The 18,477-nt window shown below is 36.2% G+C and overlaps 1 protein-coding gene across 9 annotated transcripts in view; it reads right to left on the bottom strand.

The window, feature by feature from the left end:
- Positions 1 to 10,418, bottom strand: part of FGFR2 (fibroblast growth factor receptor 2) — a 490,361-nt gene extending 479,943 nt beyond the window's left edge. For 2 of the 9 annotated variants that reach the window (XM_044056062.1, XM_044056068.1), the window contains exons 1-2: positions 10,054 to 10,418; positions 5,515 to 5,754 (exon numbers count right to left, since the gene is read on the bottom strand). In XM_044056062.1, coding sequence (XP_043911997.1) covers positions 5,515 to 5,680 — 166 coding nt within the window. In that variant the 5' untranslated portion in view covers positions 5,681 to 5,754; positions 10,054 to 10,418. Of the gene's footprint in view, positions 1 to 5,514; positions 5,755 to 7,593; positions 7,725 to 10,053 lie in introns of those variants that run through there. The other 7 variants (XM_044056060.1, XM_044056064.1, XM_044056065.1 and 4 more) reach the window with 5 other exon arrangements.
- Positions 10,419 to 18,477: the final 8,059 nt, after the last annotated feature.

The following is an 18,477-nucleotide window of genomic DNA, read 5'->3' as shown; positions in this document are numbered from 1 at the left end:
CTAATTATTCACTTTTAGGTTAGGATTCAGAAGTCTCAGAGAAACATTACATCTTCCAGATGTCTCATATGCCACTTTTAAAGTTTAAGCTTAACCTAGACACAGGCATATACTGTGTGTGTGTGTGTGTGTGTGTGTGTGTGTGTGTGTGTGTGTGTGTGTGTGTGTGTGTAGACATACCTGCATTTAATGTATATAAAGACAGACATAGTCACACACACACACACACACACACACACACACACACACACACACACACACACACACAGCCCCAATATATACCAAATTACTTTCTGCGTTATTCATTTTCAAAGCACATTATTAACAGTTACAAAAAATCAAATTTAACAACACAAGAAAACTGCATGTTGTTCACACAAATTATTCAAAAAAAATATTTTTTAAATCAGTAGTCTCAAAACATATTATAAATTCAAGAAGAAAGGCATGTGGGCAAAGTCCAATAGCAAATGCACTCATGCTAACGAAATCATAGCTGTTTTTGGTTTAGCATGAAATAACTTAAACATTGATTTGCTTATCTTTGAGGAGAGGAAATGAATTCTGCAGATGAAATGGATAAAAGTATCTTATGACTTCCCACTATATAGCCTATTATAGTTTTATAGTTTTACGTACAACGTTTGTGTAACTATGGAGTATTTGTGCAGCTTATGAAAGAAGCAATGTATTTATTTTTGGAAAACAAGTGTCACAATCTGCAAAAGTGTCTTGGTCTTACAATTCCCCGCTGTGTTTATTTACTCAAGCTGTATTACCATTTTTATCAAACAGCTGGATTTAAAATTCAAGCATCCCTGTACTGCAGACTTTGTTCCTGTTTTGTCAGTAGGTTAATTTTCTTGAATTAAGCTGTACATTATACACAAAAATGTAATTCTAATAATGCCATGAAATCATTCCATCAATCAATTAACTGCAGTACGTGAACAACCCTCTTAGCAAATAAAGATGAGAAAATTTTAAATCTCTATAATATGTTAATGCAATTTAGTGTACTGGGATATATTACAGAAAAATATTATCAATGCAGCAAGACTGTGAATTTATATTGAAATGGACTGAAAAAGGCTTCCAAAACTAACAGTACTGAAACACCTGCAATGACCAATGACAGTGAAGATCCTTATTTGCAAATTATTTATTATTTTATTTATAGTAAGCAAAATGTAATGTCTCTATAATCCTGAGGTTGGCTGGAATGTACAAATTCATAATAAAATGACCTTCAGATATACAGTTCTAAAATGTGAAGAGTTCAGAAATTCTAGGCGAAACAACAGTTTTACAACAAAAACATATGTTTACAATACCACAGCTACTCCCATTTTATTTCCTGTATTTCTTCTAATGTGCAAAAGTTATACACCTAACTCAATGCACAATTTCTATTTGTGAGAAATGGATCAGTGTAACATCACTTCTTCCTTGTGAATCTTACATTTCCACAATTCTATACAACTATATTCTAAACAGATGTACTGAGAAACTAACAACATTCTCCTCAGCAAGCAAATTAAAAGTGAAATGCTCTGCATCTTGAGGTGTGAGAACTTGTCTATTCCAGTCTTGTAAGCTATTATGAAATTACATACAAAAAGATAAATACAACTATTCAAAACTCGCCATTCTAGCAGTGACCAACTTGGGAGTATTTAACCAATGTCCAGTTAATAATTAATGGCAATTTGTTACATGCTCCGTCTTAGGCCACTTTATATCTTTAGTTATACCAAAAAAAAAACATCTGCACTACCATTTGCACCCTGTTTTGCACAAAGTCTAAAAATCACTCATCACCCATTACTTCTGCTAGATACCATTTCTACTTGTGTTAAGACAGAGTCTAAATCTCATACGTTTCTGAGGGCCATCAGTAACTTTTACAAGACTCTGTATTCACTGATAGGATCATCACAATTATCTCTTAATGGTAGCCTTTTTCCTACCTTAATCAAGAAATTCCATCAGAAACAAAGGCCTGCTTTTGTTCTTCAATTTCTAGAAAGTGATCTAAACCTTCCCCGCTAATGTTGCTGTTTATGCTCATCAATTTATCTCCATCTTCTTTCTGAATTCACATCAAGGTATTGAGTAAAACTCTTCACAACTCCCTTCTACCACAATATAAACTGAAAAGGGTCTACTTTTAGAAGACCTTTTCTATCTTAACTTTCTTGTTAACTCCCTTTCACTGAATGCATTCAGTCCTCCAGGCTACACACTTCCTACAGTGTAACATCCAACAAATACAAGAATATTCTACCTTGCTCGTTTGAATCATGAAGTGGTAATATCAGCCCCCCACCAACCACAACACCACAGATACACTTGCACTTTTTATTTGAAGAGACAACTTAGTTACCTGCTGCAGTTCATAGTTACCTGCTGCAGTTCAATTGCACATTCACGTATAGAATTCTCAGCTTCCCCCAGTCTCACTAATCATCATCATCATCTATATAGCATTTTCATTTCCCACGTTATCACTCAACATATACCGAATGTAAGTCTTGTTTGCATTACCTATGCTATCATTATTTCTTGTGTATTTGCCCAAACTACCCACATTCTGCTCAAAACGGGTTCAGAACTAAACTAGTGATATTTAATCACAATGAAACTTCCTTCACTTAATATTAGTTAACAGAACCCGTTGGCTACTGATGTACACCTTGAAACTAAAACAGTCCAATAGTATTTCCAAGTTTCAACTCTCTATATAACCTACCACACAAACAAAATGCATTTGATTTGGTAGAGTAACTAAAACAACAGCAGTACACTCTAAGTAATGTACTGAATGTTTTACACACATGCACTCACGTTCTGTTTACCAAGTTAGCTGATGCCTTATTAAACACAATAAAAATGACTGCTCAAACAAGTGCTGATTTGTCTGAAGCCATAGTGAGTTGCCCATGACTAAATCTAGTTAAATGGAATTCAAAATAGTCATTTGTACACTTCTATAAAATAGTTAACACTACCAAAGTCAAGCCTACAAGTGCAGATTTTTGCATAGTTTTCTACTTTGTGCTTAAAGTTTCACCAATGCTAGTACCAGTCATACTCCACTGTGGTTTCCTTCACTGAAGGTCTGCATGCACACATTGAACAAAGCACACTCACTCTCGCACACGCACTGACACACACACACACGCACCGACACACACACACAGTCGCCACCACCTTTCTGATTTTTCCACCCAGAGTCCAGAATTGTACACAGTCTACATAAGTTTTCAGAAACCTACTACCTTAATTTTACAGACTTGAGGTCAGTACCTAATTTTACCTGAGATTTTGGGTTAAGGGTTGTAATTAAATATCACGAAACTGCAAACATTACCATCTCACGCTTACTGTTCTGCAAAGAGTAGATCACTACTAACATAACCTAAGCCTGACAAACCATCAAGCTTCTATGGACAATATGAAATGACATTAAGTTACAAAAACAGAGAAGTATGCATCTCTGAAATTACAGCAATTACATTACGAGGCAAAATTGCAGTAAGCGTCAAAGACCACAGAGGGTAGTATTTAATGTGATCAAAACATGTGGCTAATTTTGGATGTTAAAAAAAAAAAAAAAAAAAAAAAAAAAAACTAAACAATAACTAATGATGCATTTGGTGTTGAAAACTGAACTGTATTCCTTTGCTGCTTGCAACAAAGTATTTTTCTTTCAGGCAATAGCCTTGTTTGTGGTATACTACAACTAGCTGAGGCAAGAAGTCTTTTACTGGTATGTGATGGATTTGCATGCCTGCTCAACTCACTTAGTTAAAGCTTACTCTGAGGACTTTGACACCTGATCTGATTTGACATCTACATTAGCGGCAGCATACATAAGCAGCAAAAAAAAACAAAAACATTATACTACGCTACTGCATTATATGTTTAATGATGCCAATAAATGCAAAAAGACTGATAAACTTAAAACCAAGTTAACTGTACCATTTTGCAAGAAAAGAGTTGGTTAGGAAAAAATTATATCCGCTACATACAGTATGGTAAGCATGTACGTGCTCCAGGTGAGGTATGTATGTGAAGGAAGCACTGTCATTTAAAAAAAATCTTTCAATCATTTTGAATAACAGGATATATACTAAATGACTTTCTTTAATACTTTTTGATATGTACTTTTTGAGTTTTCTGCAGATCACACAAAAACAGAAAAAAACAAAAACAGTGAGACACTGACTCAGGAACTTGAGCAAAAGTTGTTAAAATAAACCATAGCAGAGATCTATTAACAGAATGCTCACAGTGCTGCCTAACAGCAGCATAAATCAAGTTCTAATGAAGGAAAGTGGTTTGTTTTGTTTTAATTAACCAGCAATGTACAAACAAGCACACAAATTATGCATTCACACTACAACAGCACTGTTCTAGTCACCAATTCATCTGTGAAAAATCAGACGTGTTTTCCTTCAAAGGGAAGCAAATGGCAAAACTTCGATATACCAAACGGATGAGGGGTTCTGCAATTTATGACAAATCTTAGCAAAACAACGCTATTACTAAATTATCTGTGCATTATAGCATTGTACAAATCAACAAACTTTCAACAGTACTGCAGAAAACACACAGTGAAAGAGTGAGAGAGAGAGAGAGAGAGAGAAAACACAGCGACTGCGATCTAAACTAGTCATAAAATCTTATTTACTTCATTAGTCAAATTTGACACATTAAAAACAGAAAAAAAATCTCATTTCACAAAGTTAAAGGTGACACTGTTTCAAACAGCCATTTGACTTACACAATATAAAGTACATAGTACTTTCCTCTTTGTCACAAACAATACACAGCACACCAGTCTTTAATTAACCTAGTTCTTTCATTGCACTTTTCAGTCCGAATGCATGAATAAATTGAGCATTAGTTCAGCCACGTCTTGCCGACAGTGTTTTTAACATTATTTCAAATGGTTTTCAAATCCACATATCCAAACTTCAAATCACAAAGAAAAAATACATACAAACATATACGAATTAGCACTTGTTGATCTCATGGCATATGTGCACAAGTAGATGAATGGCAATATAAAAAGATCACAAAATGAACCTGCATAATGGAATAAATGTCTTACCACAGCATACCAGACAAGGGAACATGATGCAAAAATACAATAAAACAGTTGTTAAAGCATGGTACTGTCCATTACATCATACCATAGACTTTGTTTATTAGTCTTTAATCCCATATCACTAAACAAATCACCAGGGCACAGATATGGCAGTACAACAGCAATCATTTTGATAACATTACCCTAACCACCCTAGCAGTAACAAATACCTTGCTATTCCAAAATCTGATGCAGCGGTATGCAGTACAAATAGCTTCTGAATGTCCATAGTATCTATACAGACTAAAATAAACGGAAGTAGCAAAATCCATACAAGAAAAATCAACTTCTATCCAACAACAAAGTTGCTCTATGTGGAAATAATCTGCCAAGTTTAGTCTTTAAATATAGATACCTACCTTCAGGCTCTGTTGTGGTTTCATCTTGTAAAATATATGGCGCATGAGCTAAGGTAAGTGTGGCCATGGTAACCACGGCAAAGCACATAAAAAAAGTCCAGCTAGACATCCTTTCAGTGCCAGTTCCTTGTCCTCCACTCGAACCCCATCTGGACGCTAATCCCATCAGAAAGTCTCTGAAGGAGCATGAAACGAAAACAGGGACTTCAGCCTAGATGTGCAACTTTCCACTTCAGCTAGCTGCAGGGGGGAAAAGAGAGAGAGATATTTTGCATGTCAATTGAGTGTTTCTGAATGCCAAATTTAGAGGTCTGAGAAAAGCTCAAGGGAAAATAAAAAAAATAGATTGGTGCTTCTAAAATATGTGAAACTTAAGTTATTTTTCATTTTCTGACATCAAATTATGTTAGCACCTCAGGAGTATCCAAGTTGTGGGCTCCCTTTCATCAAGTTAGTTGTCAATACTACTCTACATGCAGGAAATTTTATTTTAGATTTGCAGAAACTGTACAGAAACAGCAGTCCTTCTCTTACTACAAAACTATACTTCTTAGGTTGACCTCAAGACAGATGTATGATGGAGCCACTGCTAGACAATTACACTAATTACCAAACTAATAAGAGTGAGGTACCTTTGAAATGTGACATAAAAGTTCTGAAAACTAGAAGACAGTACAGTGATGACCTGGTTCAAAGCATCACTGCACATACTAAATACACGAAACCAAGGAAATTTTAACAGCTATATTACATAAAAAAACTTAACATTTACTGTGCCAGCTATACAATACAACTTTTCTTTCTTATGACTAAAGATATAGCATAAACCTTTTATTTACAGAAATATTCTTTACATAGTCCAGTCTGAATTTGAAAAGCACATAATTCTATGTGTACCAACATATTGCATTTAGCAATTCCAATCTACAAACCACAGACTAAGCTTTTTCATTGCATTCTTTAAAATGACATTGTTCTTAATCAAGGCATTATTTATGCTATAAGTAAATTAAAAGAGTTTTCAGAAATTTACATTTAGGTTCAAAATACCTCTTAGGTTAGTTTACAACAAAGAAAATGTTAGTTAAGCATCTCAAACTACTTCAAATATCTTTATAAGTAGTGAAAATGTTTCCACTGCCAAGTTCTTCTCTAGTAAACAGAACTACAAAACCTCATAGTGGCACACAGCAACCACAGTGACATACCAATGAAAGGATCAAAACACCCCGTACCACAAACCATTCAAAACAGCCTAGGCAGAAAGAACAATAATGCTTCTGGAATAGAGAGACAGCTCAGTAGTACCATTGTTTACAAACACCACTTTCATAACAAAGTTGGCAAGAACAGAAAGCTATATTGATGGTTCTAATCATAGATATCTCAGCTACAAAAGTCTTATGGTCTTAACTGCTCTCCTGGATTGGGTAACAGTTAACAACTGAAGAAAAGGAAGGAGGCAGAGCTAACTGTAAAACATACAAGCAGGGAGAACTGAAAACTTTTGCTGCTATCATCACAACCAGTTTTAAGTCTGACTTTTAGAAACTTACAAATGTATGCAGATTAAGCAGGACCTAAAATAGGACTGATTGTCTTGTAAAGGTTCTGCAATAAAAATCATTTACCTTCACTACTTAACGTATGGTTTGCAATGCATTAAATACCCATACGAAACTAAATGACAGCTTTATGTAGGTGAAATTCAAGTGTAAACAATGCATATTTAAATTCTTATAAAACTATATTAAACATGATTAAATAATGCTCCAGATTAAAATATCTGAATGACAACCAGCATGTGACTAAGATTCTATCCAACATCCATATTTGCTGCTTACATTTGGTTTAAGTCAGTAATAAGAAATGCACAAATTGAGTAGCTGTCTTAACTATTAACCAACTAGAAGAATTCAAAATGTGCATTGAATCGAGTCCTGCTACATTTCGTAGCACTTTGTCAACATTTTTGCACATTACTTTAAACACACTAACTTGCATCAGATTTCCACTGACTTTTTCCCTTTTAAAACATCAAACTAAAACCTTGAATCATGAAAAAGTTCAAATACCTACATCAAATGGTAAGTTTCACTTGTGTTACTATCGTACCATACAGTGTTGGAGTTCTAGCATACGTTTTACAGTTCTGAGTTTTGGCAAATGTAAAAAATGCTATCCTCAGACACATGCAGAGACACAAACCTTACTACTATGTCGCTGAAGTATTTCAATTTCTGTTCAAGCCTCAGACTGAAGCTTTAAATTCAAACTGCAATGTGCATCTGTTCTGCCAAACAGCTTTAAAAAGGCAGCTTATTATTATATTATTATTATTATTATAAGTAACAATAGCCTGTAGATATAATAACAAACAGAACATGTACTTCACTGCATATTCCTCAATCACAATTTAAATACTGCCTCAGCATGATTTTGGTCTCTGCATGTCCCTTTCTTTCTGTCTCCAATACTGTAATCCCTCCTGGTGTTTCAGACACAGTCAAAGGCACATGCAGTGTTATTTTTTCCCTCCCCCACTCTTTGAAAGGGAACTCTGTCTCCCTCTTCGGTTCACACTTGGGGAGGAGTTGTCATCTGCAAATGATAGACAGCCCTGCAGACCACCCTTCTGTCAAGCTAATTTTCACCTCATCAGATACCTTGCCCATTCTGCTTTACCAAACTGACATGCATGGGTAAACAGCCCAAACAGAAGAATAACATCCTTCCAATTATATGTGCAAGACCATCCAAGAACTTCACTGTATCTGCCTGACTAGGGAGCTCACGTACCGCATTTTCTTTACTACTGATCAACCAAATGGTTATAAATTATAATCCCCAGGGATTCTAGTTAACCATTTCAATATGTGAAAATTCAGTGAAGTTTTAGCATTTGATGGCTGAAAATTCTGAAGTGGCAATTTTTACAAAGATTATTTTTGTATTACAAGCAAAGCTGTTAGGAATATGTAGGGGGTAGTTTTGTGGACCAGCAAAAGAAATATTTTTACTCTTTCGGTAAGTTTTCAGACTTGCATTTTTCTGCAGTATGTGCCTGGAGTCCAGAAAGCTGATTAATCTTTTAGGTCAGAGTCTAACTTACAAAAATAAAATTGTAGCACATTAATATGGACGCCCAAAGCTGCTCTGACATTGATTCACTTTAAAACAGTAAAAAGCATTGTAACTACAGTTTTCAGTGAAACACTCCCATCACAGACGCTGCAGCAAGTAACAGCTAAATTTTGTTCTTTCAAGCACAAATGCCATATGTTTACTCTGCTTTTTTCTCTTTCATTACGTGATCTAACCTGATTAATGACTAAACAGTGACTAAATGGATCAGAGTCCAGGAAGACTGCAGAGAAGCAGAGACAAGTGCATACAGGTTGCAGCCCACCAACTTCAGGTGACTGCTACAAAATTAAATAAAAATGTAAGGGAAGGGCTTACAGCACATGCAAAGTTTGTTTTTGCTTTTATCTCTATGAACAACTTGCCTGAATGCCTATAGACCATGTGTTAGGGATCTTACTGTCAAGAATGAGCCTCAGCTACAGAAACATGTATCTGGGTCTAACCAGTAACAGTTGCATTTTTCTAACTTCCTTACTTTCGTTAAGTGTTACATATATATTGCAAGCTGAATTAGTGAACACTGCAGAGCACAGACACTCCACTTCAAGAGTAAAGACGTGAAAGCATTCACCCAGATTATCTAGAACACCCTCCTTCCTGCAAGCATTTCTGGGCAAGTTAAGTGCAGTCTAAACTAGTAATTTGCACATCACTTACTGGATAGTTAATCTTTACCCCCCCCCCCCCCCCCAACACACACAAGCATGCCTACCTATCTACCTTCTAACCCAAGAATCAGGGACAAGAGCCTCAATTCAGGGATAGTATTTGCGACTTGTAATGTTGATAGAAGTAATTTACATTCACTAGCTTCGATTCTTACAAATATGGAAGCACATATTTAAGAATTAAATCAAGTTTAGAGACAAAACTGGGGACAACTGAGGGGTACGCAAATATACATATTTGCACAGCTGTGAAAGAAAAGACAACTACTTGATAGGCACACAGCTGTTTGAACTAATACAACTTAGTATGGAAACTGCAAGCAACACTGCTGCAATAAACAGACAAAAAGTTCGGTAGCAGTAGGGGATGTCCGACTTAGAAATCATCTTTTTCTACCAAGTAATAGCCATGTGAAAGCGCTGTATTAGTGTACACAGTGGTACTCATGGCACCCTACAAACTACAAGGGGCATCGTAGCTTTCTATGACAAGAAACAACTTAATCAGTTATTCAGGAATGATCCCGAATGCATAGGACATTTTTTTCTGCATTATTTGACTGAGAATGACATGTTCAGCAGCTTCTTCCGTGTGCTGCAAGGTTTTGCAATGCAACCACCATCGTACAATTATCTTGAGAGAAAAACGTCAAGAAAACAATGTCTTTTCCCCAGAAGCAGGCGTGTGTGCACAGGATGAAACGGAAAGAGGAATGCGACCCACCTCCCCTGAGTAAACCAGAGGGCCCTCCACACACCAGGCTCCGACTTCAGGCGCTCCAACGCCTGCATGAAAATCCAAGCATCTTCAAACCAAAATGAGACCCCTTAAGACACTTCTTCATTATCCCACATGCTGTGCCAGGAAGAAAAGAACTCTCGGTTACAGCTGCAAAACTTTTAACCCCTTCTAGCAAACAACTGCGACTCTGCGTAAAGATCCATTCCAAGAAATTGTACACGATACAAAACAGTTTCCAGTCAGGCAGTGCTCGTTAAAAAGCATATACACGTAGTCCCTTCCATCTACTTTGTAATCGGTAACTTTTGCAGTCTCAGAAGTGTTGTAAGATCTACAAACCCTTTCCCTGCCACTGCCCCTTCCATCCCCTCCTCCTTGTTCATGGGCGCCGCCCCCCTGGTTGTAACCTGAGCTGTTTCCTGAGCTGCACTCCTCTGCACCGGCTCTGCCAATGGCAGCACCGCCGTGCAGTGTTTAACTTTGTGGGATGCAGCCCCCTGCTAGGCAATGTTTAACTCGGAGGGATGGAGCCCCTTAGTTACATAGCATTCCGGGGGTGTAATGTACACATTGTTTTCTTTATTACGTACCGGTAATCCAGAGAACGCCTCCAAGTGGCACAAATTAGTGGAGAGAGAAGAAATAAGGACATATTTCAACTTTTGTAGTTCCGACGTTTTTTTGTAGCTTGACGCGCTGACCCCATAGCAAGAGGCTTGAACATCTTTACTTTGTTTTGTTCTGTGATTTTGCAGCGAAGGAAAAAATGCACTAAAAGTTATGACCACTCCAGTTACTCTAATCTGCTGAAGAGGGCAGAGGCATCGGTGTTAGCTATACGCTACAGTTAACACTGATGTTTACACCACCTAACAAATAGTGTAATTGTTTTTACTAGGATTTAAAACAGTGCTAAGTAATTTAAACTATGTCATCAATTTTCATTCTGTTCAGAATAGTACGAATAAGACTGGTAGGTTATTTTTCCAGCTGGAGTAGGAAATAATAGCTTTAGAGATGGCTGTGTAATTTTGTTTAAAAATCACAACGGGGGAATGTGTGGGTGCTTGTAAAATATATAGTGCAAACTGGAGCTAGGGTGACCGACCGAGCAAAGTGCAAAAGCTAAGTGTTCTCGCGCACCGTATTTTCCTCAAGTCGCACCAGGAATTAGCGCTTAACTAACCTGGCAGAGCTCGTGACTCGGCGGCAAGACTCTCTGAAGACTCTGTCTGGCGATGCTACTTTTGTTTTTGACAGATTTTATGCTAACCAACTAGTCTGCTATGAAAAGGCGTACCACTGAATGTATATTAAATCCTGACAGAAGGTAAGAGCCTAATTCAGTGAAATGCTTATCTCCCATCGCAGTTTCGCAGGGGGGTAAGTAGCAAGCAAATAAAAAGTTTTTATTGGAAAAACTAAGTAGAATTACGTAACATGTTTTGTGTCATCACTTTTAGAAACGCGCAGATCTTCATTCTTAAGTAAAATAGAAATTTAGGGTACAGTCCCATTAAAACATCGACGTTTTTAAGTGCACTTGATGTGTGCAACAGTTATCCAGTTCAAATGAATTAAATACCTTTTATCAAACTTCTTACCTCAAGAGTCACCAGGGCGAAGTAAAAAAGTAAAGGTTCTTAAATATGTTGGTTTTCACAGAAAAAGTCAACTGACTAACGGGTTGTGTGTTAACATGCAGTTTCCGAAGAATAAGTAGGGGCCAAAATCCTCTGGGGTTTGCTATAAACATCACAACTTTTACGAAAAAGAAATAGAAATACCAGACAAACTCAAGATTACTCCATTGCTATTTTCAAACCTGTTTGATATGACGGGTCATTTGGAATAAAACCTCTGAAGAGTACTGGAAAATCTTTGTAGCAGTTCTTCGCATAATTAGTGGAAGTCTTTTCTTCCACAAACGTACAACAGTAGATAGTTTAAAAATAACAAATTCACAACAAATAGTGTGGAATCATTTGGGCATGGATGTAATGCTCTGCATCACTTTGAAAATTATTCTCAAACAATGATGTGATTGTAATGCTCTGGAATGCTATCAACACTATCTAATTATTGCGGTACAGTTGCTTCAGTTTCTGGGTGGTGCACTGGTGACTGAAAGCAAGTTCTGCCCTAGATGAATCTAAACTGAGCTGGGCTGACAGTTTATGACTTACCTATATCCTTATCTATTAATTCCATAGTAATCCTTTCCATAGATTTACAGATGAGACTGTTCAGGCTTATGGGTCTGTAATTACCCGGGTCCATTGAAGCCCCATCTTGATGCAAGGGAATGACTGTTGCTGTTCTCCTACATTAAGAATATTATAGAACATTAAGGATAGTGTAGAATACCAGAGTTGTTTGAAAAATTCCAGACCACATCTCTGCAGTTTCAACTGCCTGTAACTGTTAACTGTAACAGAACTGCTACACCAGACACCTCACTAAGACAATGTAGGTATGGTATGCACACTTTTTAGGACCATAGTTGTGAGTATTGAAGTCACTTATTCACTCATTCCTTGAATAGCCACTTAACCAGCTCTGGGCTTTTGAGGAGATATAGAATTCAGGGCTATTTTTCTGGCAAAGTGAATCTCAGCACATAGTGGATGTTGGACAGAGGAACCCATTGCAAACAAGGGCAGACCCAGTGCAGGATGCATACACTTGCTCACAATTACTCCATGCAGCTCACACACTTATGGATAATTAGTCTGAATACTAAAGCACCTACTGCAGTATCTTTGTGAAGTGGGACAAAAGGAAAGCACCCATGCAAACACCAGGTGAATGTACAGACCTCATAAAACACTCTCCAGCCAAGACCCAGACTGCAGAATGAAGTTGCTGTGAGGCAGCAAAGCTAATGCTGTGTGACTGTGCCTCTCCTATCTAATACATAACCACAATAAAACTATGTTGCCTGGAGTAAAGTTGACATGCACTATAAAAGGTTTTTAAGCAGTTCAGAGATGGCGCAGATCTAAGTAACCAGTAAAGAGACAGTCTAAGGAAGCCAGTGACTCATAACACTGTCATTAATAATGATTACAGGTGGCAAGTAATTTAGTAAATCTAGGCTATGTCATATGTCACATTATGGCATTACAAAATCCAGTGCAGGAAACAAAACACGTCATGTTAATATGGTCATCCCCATCCAGGTAATGTTTGAGTAGCAAACTACAAAATAATACTAAACACTTTGAATGTAGCATTAGAACTGCACTGAAGAACCAGATATTATGAAAAGACATATTTTTAGTTTCCGGGTGGTTTTCTTTTAAATACAAGAAAGATTCCAAGAGGAAAAGTAAAATGAATTAGAATGAACTGTAATTTGCCTTTGTACCTCCACATCATAGCTTTCTTGGGGGGGGGGGGGGGCACCAGGGAAATTCCATAGACAGAAGATGATGCTGTTCAGTGTATTTACACCCAAGCTGTAGATCTGCTGCTGTTTGCCCAGCAGATTATAAAGTGAGATCAGTTAACCTATTAGGGAAGAATAAGTAAAGCATGGATTCTAAAATAGAGAGATGTAAATAAACGTGCCGTTAATGTACTCAGTAATTAACCACTCAGCGGCACTGTTATGTAAAACATGATTAAATACTCAAACATGACTACCTCTGTCATTTGGACGGTTATTGAAAAATAAAAACCAATAACGTTGAACCAAATAACTCAAAAAAATAAAACTCGGTAGTAAACCAAACTTCACTTTAATGCAACAAAATAATCCAGTAAGCGCTTTTGTCTCTTAACATTGAGACTTCATCAGACTGAAAATCTCATTGTTAAAAATGTAAAATCTTCATCGTTAGTAGTTAGTTGATGGACCCATTATTAATGCTGAAGAAAAACTTGGATGGCTGGAATATTCATGGCAGGTTAGATTAAGTGCATGTTATCCTCCAGGTTTAAACAGCAGGGAAGATTTTGTGGCATACCTGAGGAGGAAGGGCTTAAGGCATTAAACCTGCAAAGCCATGTGACACATTGTTAAAGTATTTAAATGAAATGTTGGTTATATTTAATTCAGTCTGATGAAGTCTTAGTGTTAAGAGACAAAAGCGCTTACTGAATTATTTTGTTGCATTAAAGTGAAGTTTAGTTTACTACCGAGTTTTATTTTTTATTTTTATTTTTTATTTTTGGTTATTGAAAAATGTTGCTTAACAACAGATGTGCAAAGTTAATAATGTCTCAAGGCAAAAAGCAGAAGATGTCAAAAAAAAAAGGTTCACCATGTTCACTGCATGGTTCAAAAATCTCTAAAGTGGCTGTGACCAGGAAGTCATTTGACAACTGAAGGGTGAAATGTGTATACAGAGGCAAGCATAACATTTGTTTGTATATTTTGTTTACATGGTTGTTGTTTTCATTTTTGACGTTCTGAACCTTTTGGGTCTCCTTTTTATCATTAAGTTGAGTTATTAACCAGTCAATGAAGCCAAATTAAACTTAATTTACTTTTCTTTCTAATCTTAGGACAGTGTGTCTCACTTTTTACTTACACTAATCATATTCTGACTTGAGAATGGTCACAGAAAGTAGTAGTATTTTCAGAAAAGGAAAATAAACGACTTTCACAACAATAAATTAATAAGGTATGGCAGTGACCACATCATGGAGGTGTAATACCATACACAGTCAACTTAAGCTTTAGCAGATATTAAATGTTTTTGAATCTCAATAAATAAGTGTGCTACAGGCATTTTTTTAATCTTTCATATTAGCATTACAGGGAAGAAGCTCACACATGATTCAGAGTCAGGAGAACACCATGGCATTACAAGATGTATGCGGTTGAGCAAACAGCATGCTGGAGTTGCACAGAAAGTATGTAAATGGGTATCTTAGCATAAACGGTGCTGGTAATGTACTTGATAAACTGTTATACAGGTGATACATCACATGAAATGTGGTACTGCATCCAGAAGGTCCATGGCTGCCCATGTAGTTGCATAAACAAAACCACCAAAGCATTACTGCAAGCATGATGAAGTAGCCATTTCATTAGCACAAGCAGGGTCAGCCATACACAAAGTCTGATGGAGATACACAAATAACACATAAAATATATTAATTCACAAAGTTATACATTATATATAGAAATAAGTAAAATATATCCCCATCATCCAAAATACTTAAAATCAACCCGCCATACCCTTGTAACCTGCTGCAGTTGCTACCAATTCACAGCTGCTTCTGTGTTGCACCAGCACAACGCCATTTTTTGTCTGTTCTGCTGCACAACAAAGCATGGCAGTGAAATGCAGCAGGGCAGTGACTTTACAGCACAGAACCATAATGAGCAGCACATAGTTAGGGATGTGCATGATTGATTAAAGGCAGAAGCACTGGTTTCTCTTCACATGGATGGATACAGACACACCCACTCTCACACACACACACACACACTGTATAAGACAGCAAGCATAACCATTGTCCTTCCACTTCCTACACAGTAAAGTTTGACAATATGTAAACCTGTGTTGCATTTTGTTTGTTTGTTTATTTATTTATTTAGTAAGTTTGTTAACTTGTTAACTGGGTTAGTGGACTGATCCACAGGACAGTTTAGCCACAACTTGGATAAACTATAACTATGTGCTCCTAATGACTAAGTATAAAAAGACAGAAAATCAACCATATCAAATACAAAATACATTTGAGTACAAGTAAGTCTGACAGCAGATGAGATTGTAATAAAACATGTACTATACTTTTGTATTGTCCCTAATATACTGTTGCATTACCAATCACTTGCAACATTTACTTAATATATAGAATTACATGTAGGGCTTATTATTAAATGCCTTAATTACAACTGGCATAGTTGATACTCTATTTAAACACACCATAGTAATCCAAATCCCTAAAAAAATCTCCCCCACTAATCAGTAGGACTACTGACCAGTATCAAACATCTGTGCCATTATAAAAATATTTGAAAAAGTACTGTAAAAACAACACGTTAAATGTATGAAAAGTCATGGCTTTCTCTGCAATGAGAAACATTTTTTTTCAACTCTTTCACCAGTCTAACCACTATTTTTCACTGCCACTGACTCCATTTACAAGATTATAAATGACGGCCTCATTACTGCTGGTCTACTTACTGATATGACCAGAGGATTTGAAATGGTTAATCATAAACTCCTGCTTAATAAACTACAAAAAAATAATTAAATTCAATAGCATGGTTCCAAAGTTACCTAACGGAACTGTTCAAATTTACAATAATAATCCACTCTCTGGCATTGCATCATAAAACATAGGAGTCCTACAAGGTTCCATATTAGGCTCTCTATTTCCAAAATTGTCTATTATCTAAATCATGAGTTAATGAAAAACAAACAGCTAGAACTAAGTAACTTTCAGTGTTATCAATAACTACATTGTATATACACAATAGAAACTGTCTTATCTGGATTTTATTAAATACAATTAAATGCACATAAACACATTCATAAACAATGTAATGTCATCCAAATAACCTTCAATATACATGCAAAGGAATGTATCACTGGAAAGAAGCAAAGTGCATTATGTATCAAAAAACACCCTTTTCCCAAGAATTGCAAAAGAAAGGCATGTAAGCCATGTATAAACATTTTTATTCAGCTCATTGGGCTCTTCTTTATTCAGGTGAGTTTCCTGCAGAAGAATAAAATCAACCTTGACTTGCTTAAAGTGTTTTAAAAGCTCCTCATAATACAGTCACAAAACCCACATATATTCCAAGAGATTCTATTTAAATTAATTTACAAGAAGATTGTCGACATGGTTAAGAATAAGTAATTAAGTGCACCAAGAAATATATAATTAAGTGTAGAACTATAAATGGAATTAACAAGAACCTAGAATCAAAACTAAATCTATAAATGTTATTTTCAGGAAGAGTCCTTCCTTAAGCCAAAAGGTCCCAGTCATAAATCAGCAATGGTTAATAAGAAAGGATGACAGTGAAAATGAGTGTCACAGCACAGGAAAAAATGCAGGTAGAAAATTGTCTATGCCAGCACTATCCAAGTTTTAATTATAATTGTCATCATCAATGATAAATGCTTGTTAATTTAAAATTTAATACTGAATAATTCTACAAACATTAAATCTTACATCAGATTACTTAACTACTCAGACAATGAAGTATACACAAAAAGTAGGATGGCCTGTTAGAATATGTAGTTCTTCACAGAAACTCATGTTGGAAGCATGCTTAAAACTTGTAATACAAAAATAATAAAAACAAATACTGATTAGCAAATGATTCTTACCAAAGCCTAAAAGATTACAGAAATTATCACCACAGTAAAATGTGCACAACAATTAAAAAAAATATTAATTAGTAATAGGATGAATATAAACAGTGCATTGCATGAAGGAACACTGTACTTTTTTTTATCAGAAATCGGCTGCATAGTGTCCCGAAGAATACAATTCCATCTGTATTTATCATGCAATCCCCATATGCTAATGTTTTTACTCCACCACTCTGTGAAAGGAAATCCATTTTCTAGAACCAGACATTCTTGGAGGTATTTTGGGAGGGACACATTAAAAAGATCTGGCTGCCTAGAAGTTTGAACCGCTTAATAATCTTTTTAATTACCATGAAGATGGTATTAACATATTATAAAGAACTTGTTGATTTAAGGTACTTCTGTAATTTCAGAGTGATACTCTGCATTATCCATAAAGTGCAGTCTTCCTTTCTATTTTCTTTAGTGATTTTTTAAGTGAAGATAGAAGCACGTTAGACTGAGATACTTCATATGTTCCTCTGAAGGGCTCTACCACCAAAGTAGAAACAGCCTTAACACACAATCCTGTAATCCCAGTCATATGCTAGGATAAGACAGTGCCTTCTTATCTATTGCATTAGTAAGAAAGTCCTGTTCCCCAGGGAACTCAAATTAAGTTTTCTATGGTAGTATCTCACTTGTAAAGTTGCATTAAAGGGATATGCTGTGGAAGGGCTTGTAGGATATATATTTTAGAGCATGACCATCTTTATCACTACTTATGTATGCTCCATTGGAATAATTAGAGCTCTTTCTGCCCCCTAAGGTACTATCTACAGTGTCCTAAATTATCTTGACAGTAAAGTAACTCATTTTGAAGAATCTGGATCTAAACAAATCCATAGTTGCTCAAAATCTAACAATTCCCATTTAAGTTTGAATCAAGACCACAGTGATGGAGTAGACTGACAATGTTCAGGTAATGTTAATAATTGGATGGATTGATGACGTAGTCAGAAATCACTCCAGAATCTTGTAACACCTACCATATCTTACATAGAGAGGCATCTTGGTCCTTTAATATAAGTGCCAAGCCAACTGCAGAAAGTACTAGTCCTTGCTATTGAGTTTGAGT

Source organism: Protopterus annectens, chromosome 14.part0 (assembly GCF_019279795.1).
Source record: "Protopterus annectens isolate FY-2018-M chromosome 14.part0, PAN1.0, whole genome shotgun sequence".
NCBI classification, from domain to species: Eukaryota; Metazoa; Chordata; order Ceratodontiformes; family Protopteridae; genus Protopterus; species Protopterus annectens.
This window is presented reverse-complemented; position numbering and strand designations above follow the sequence as displayed.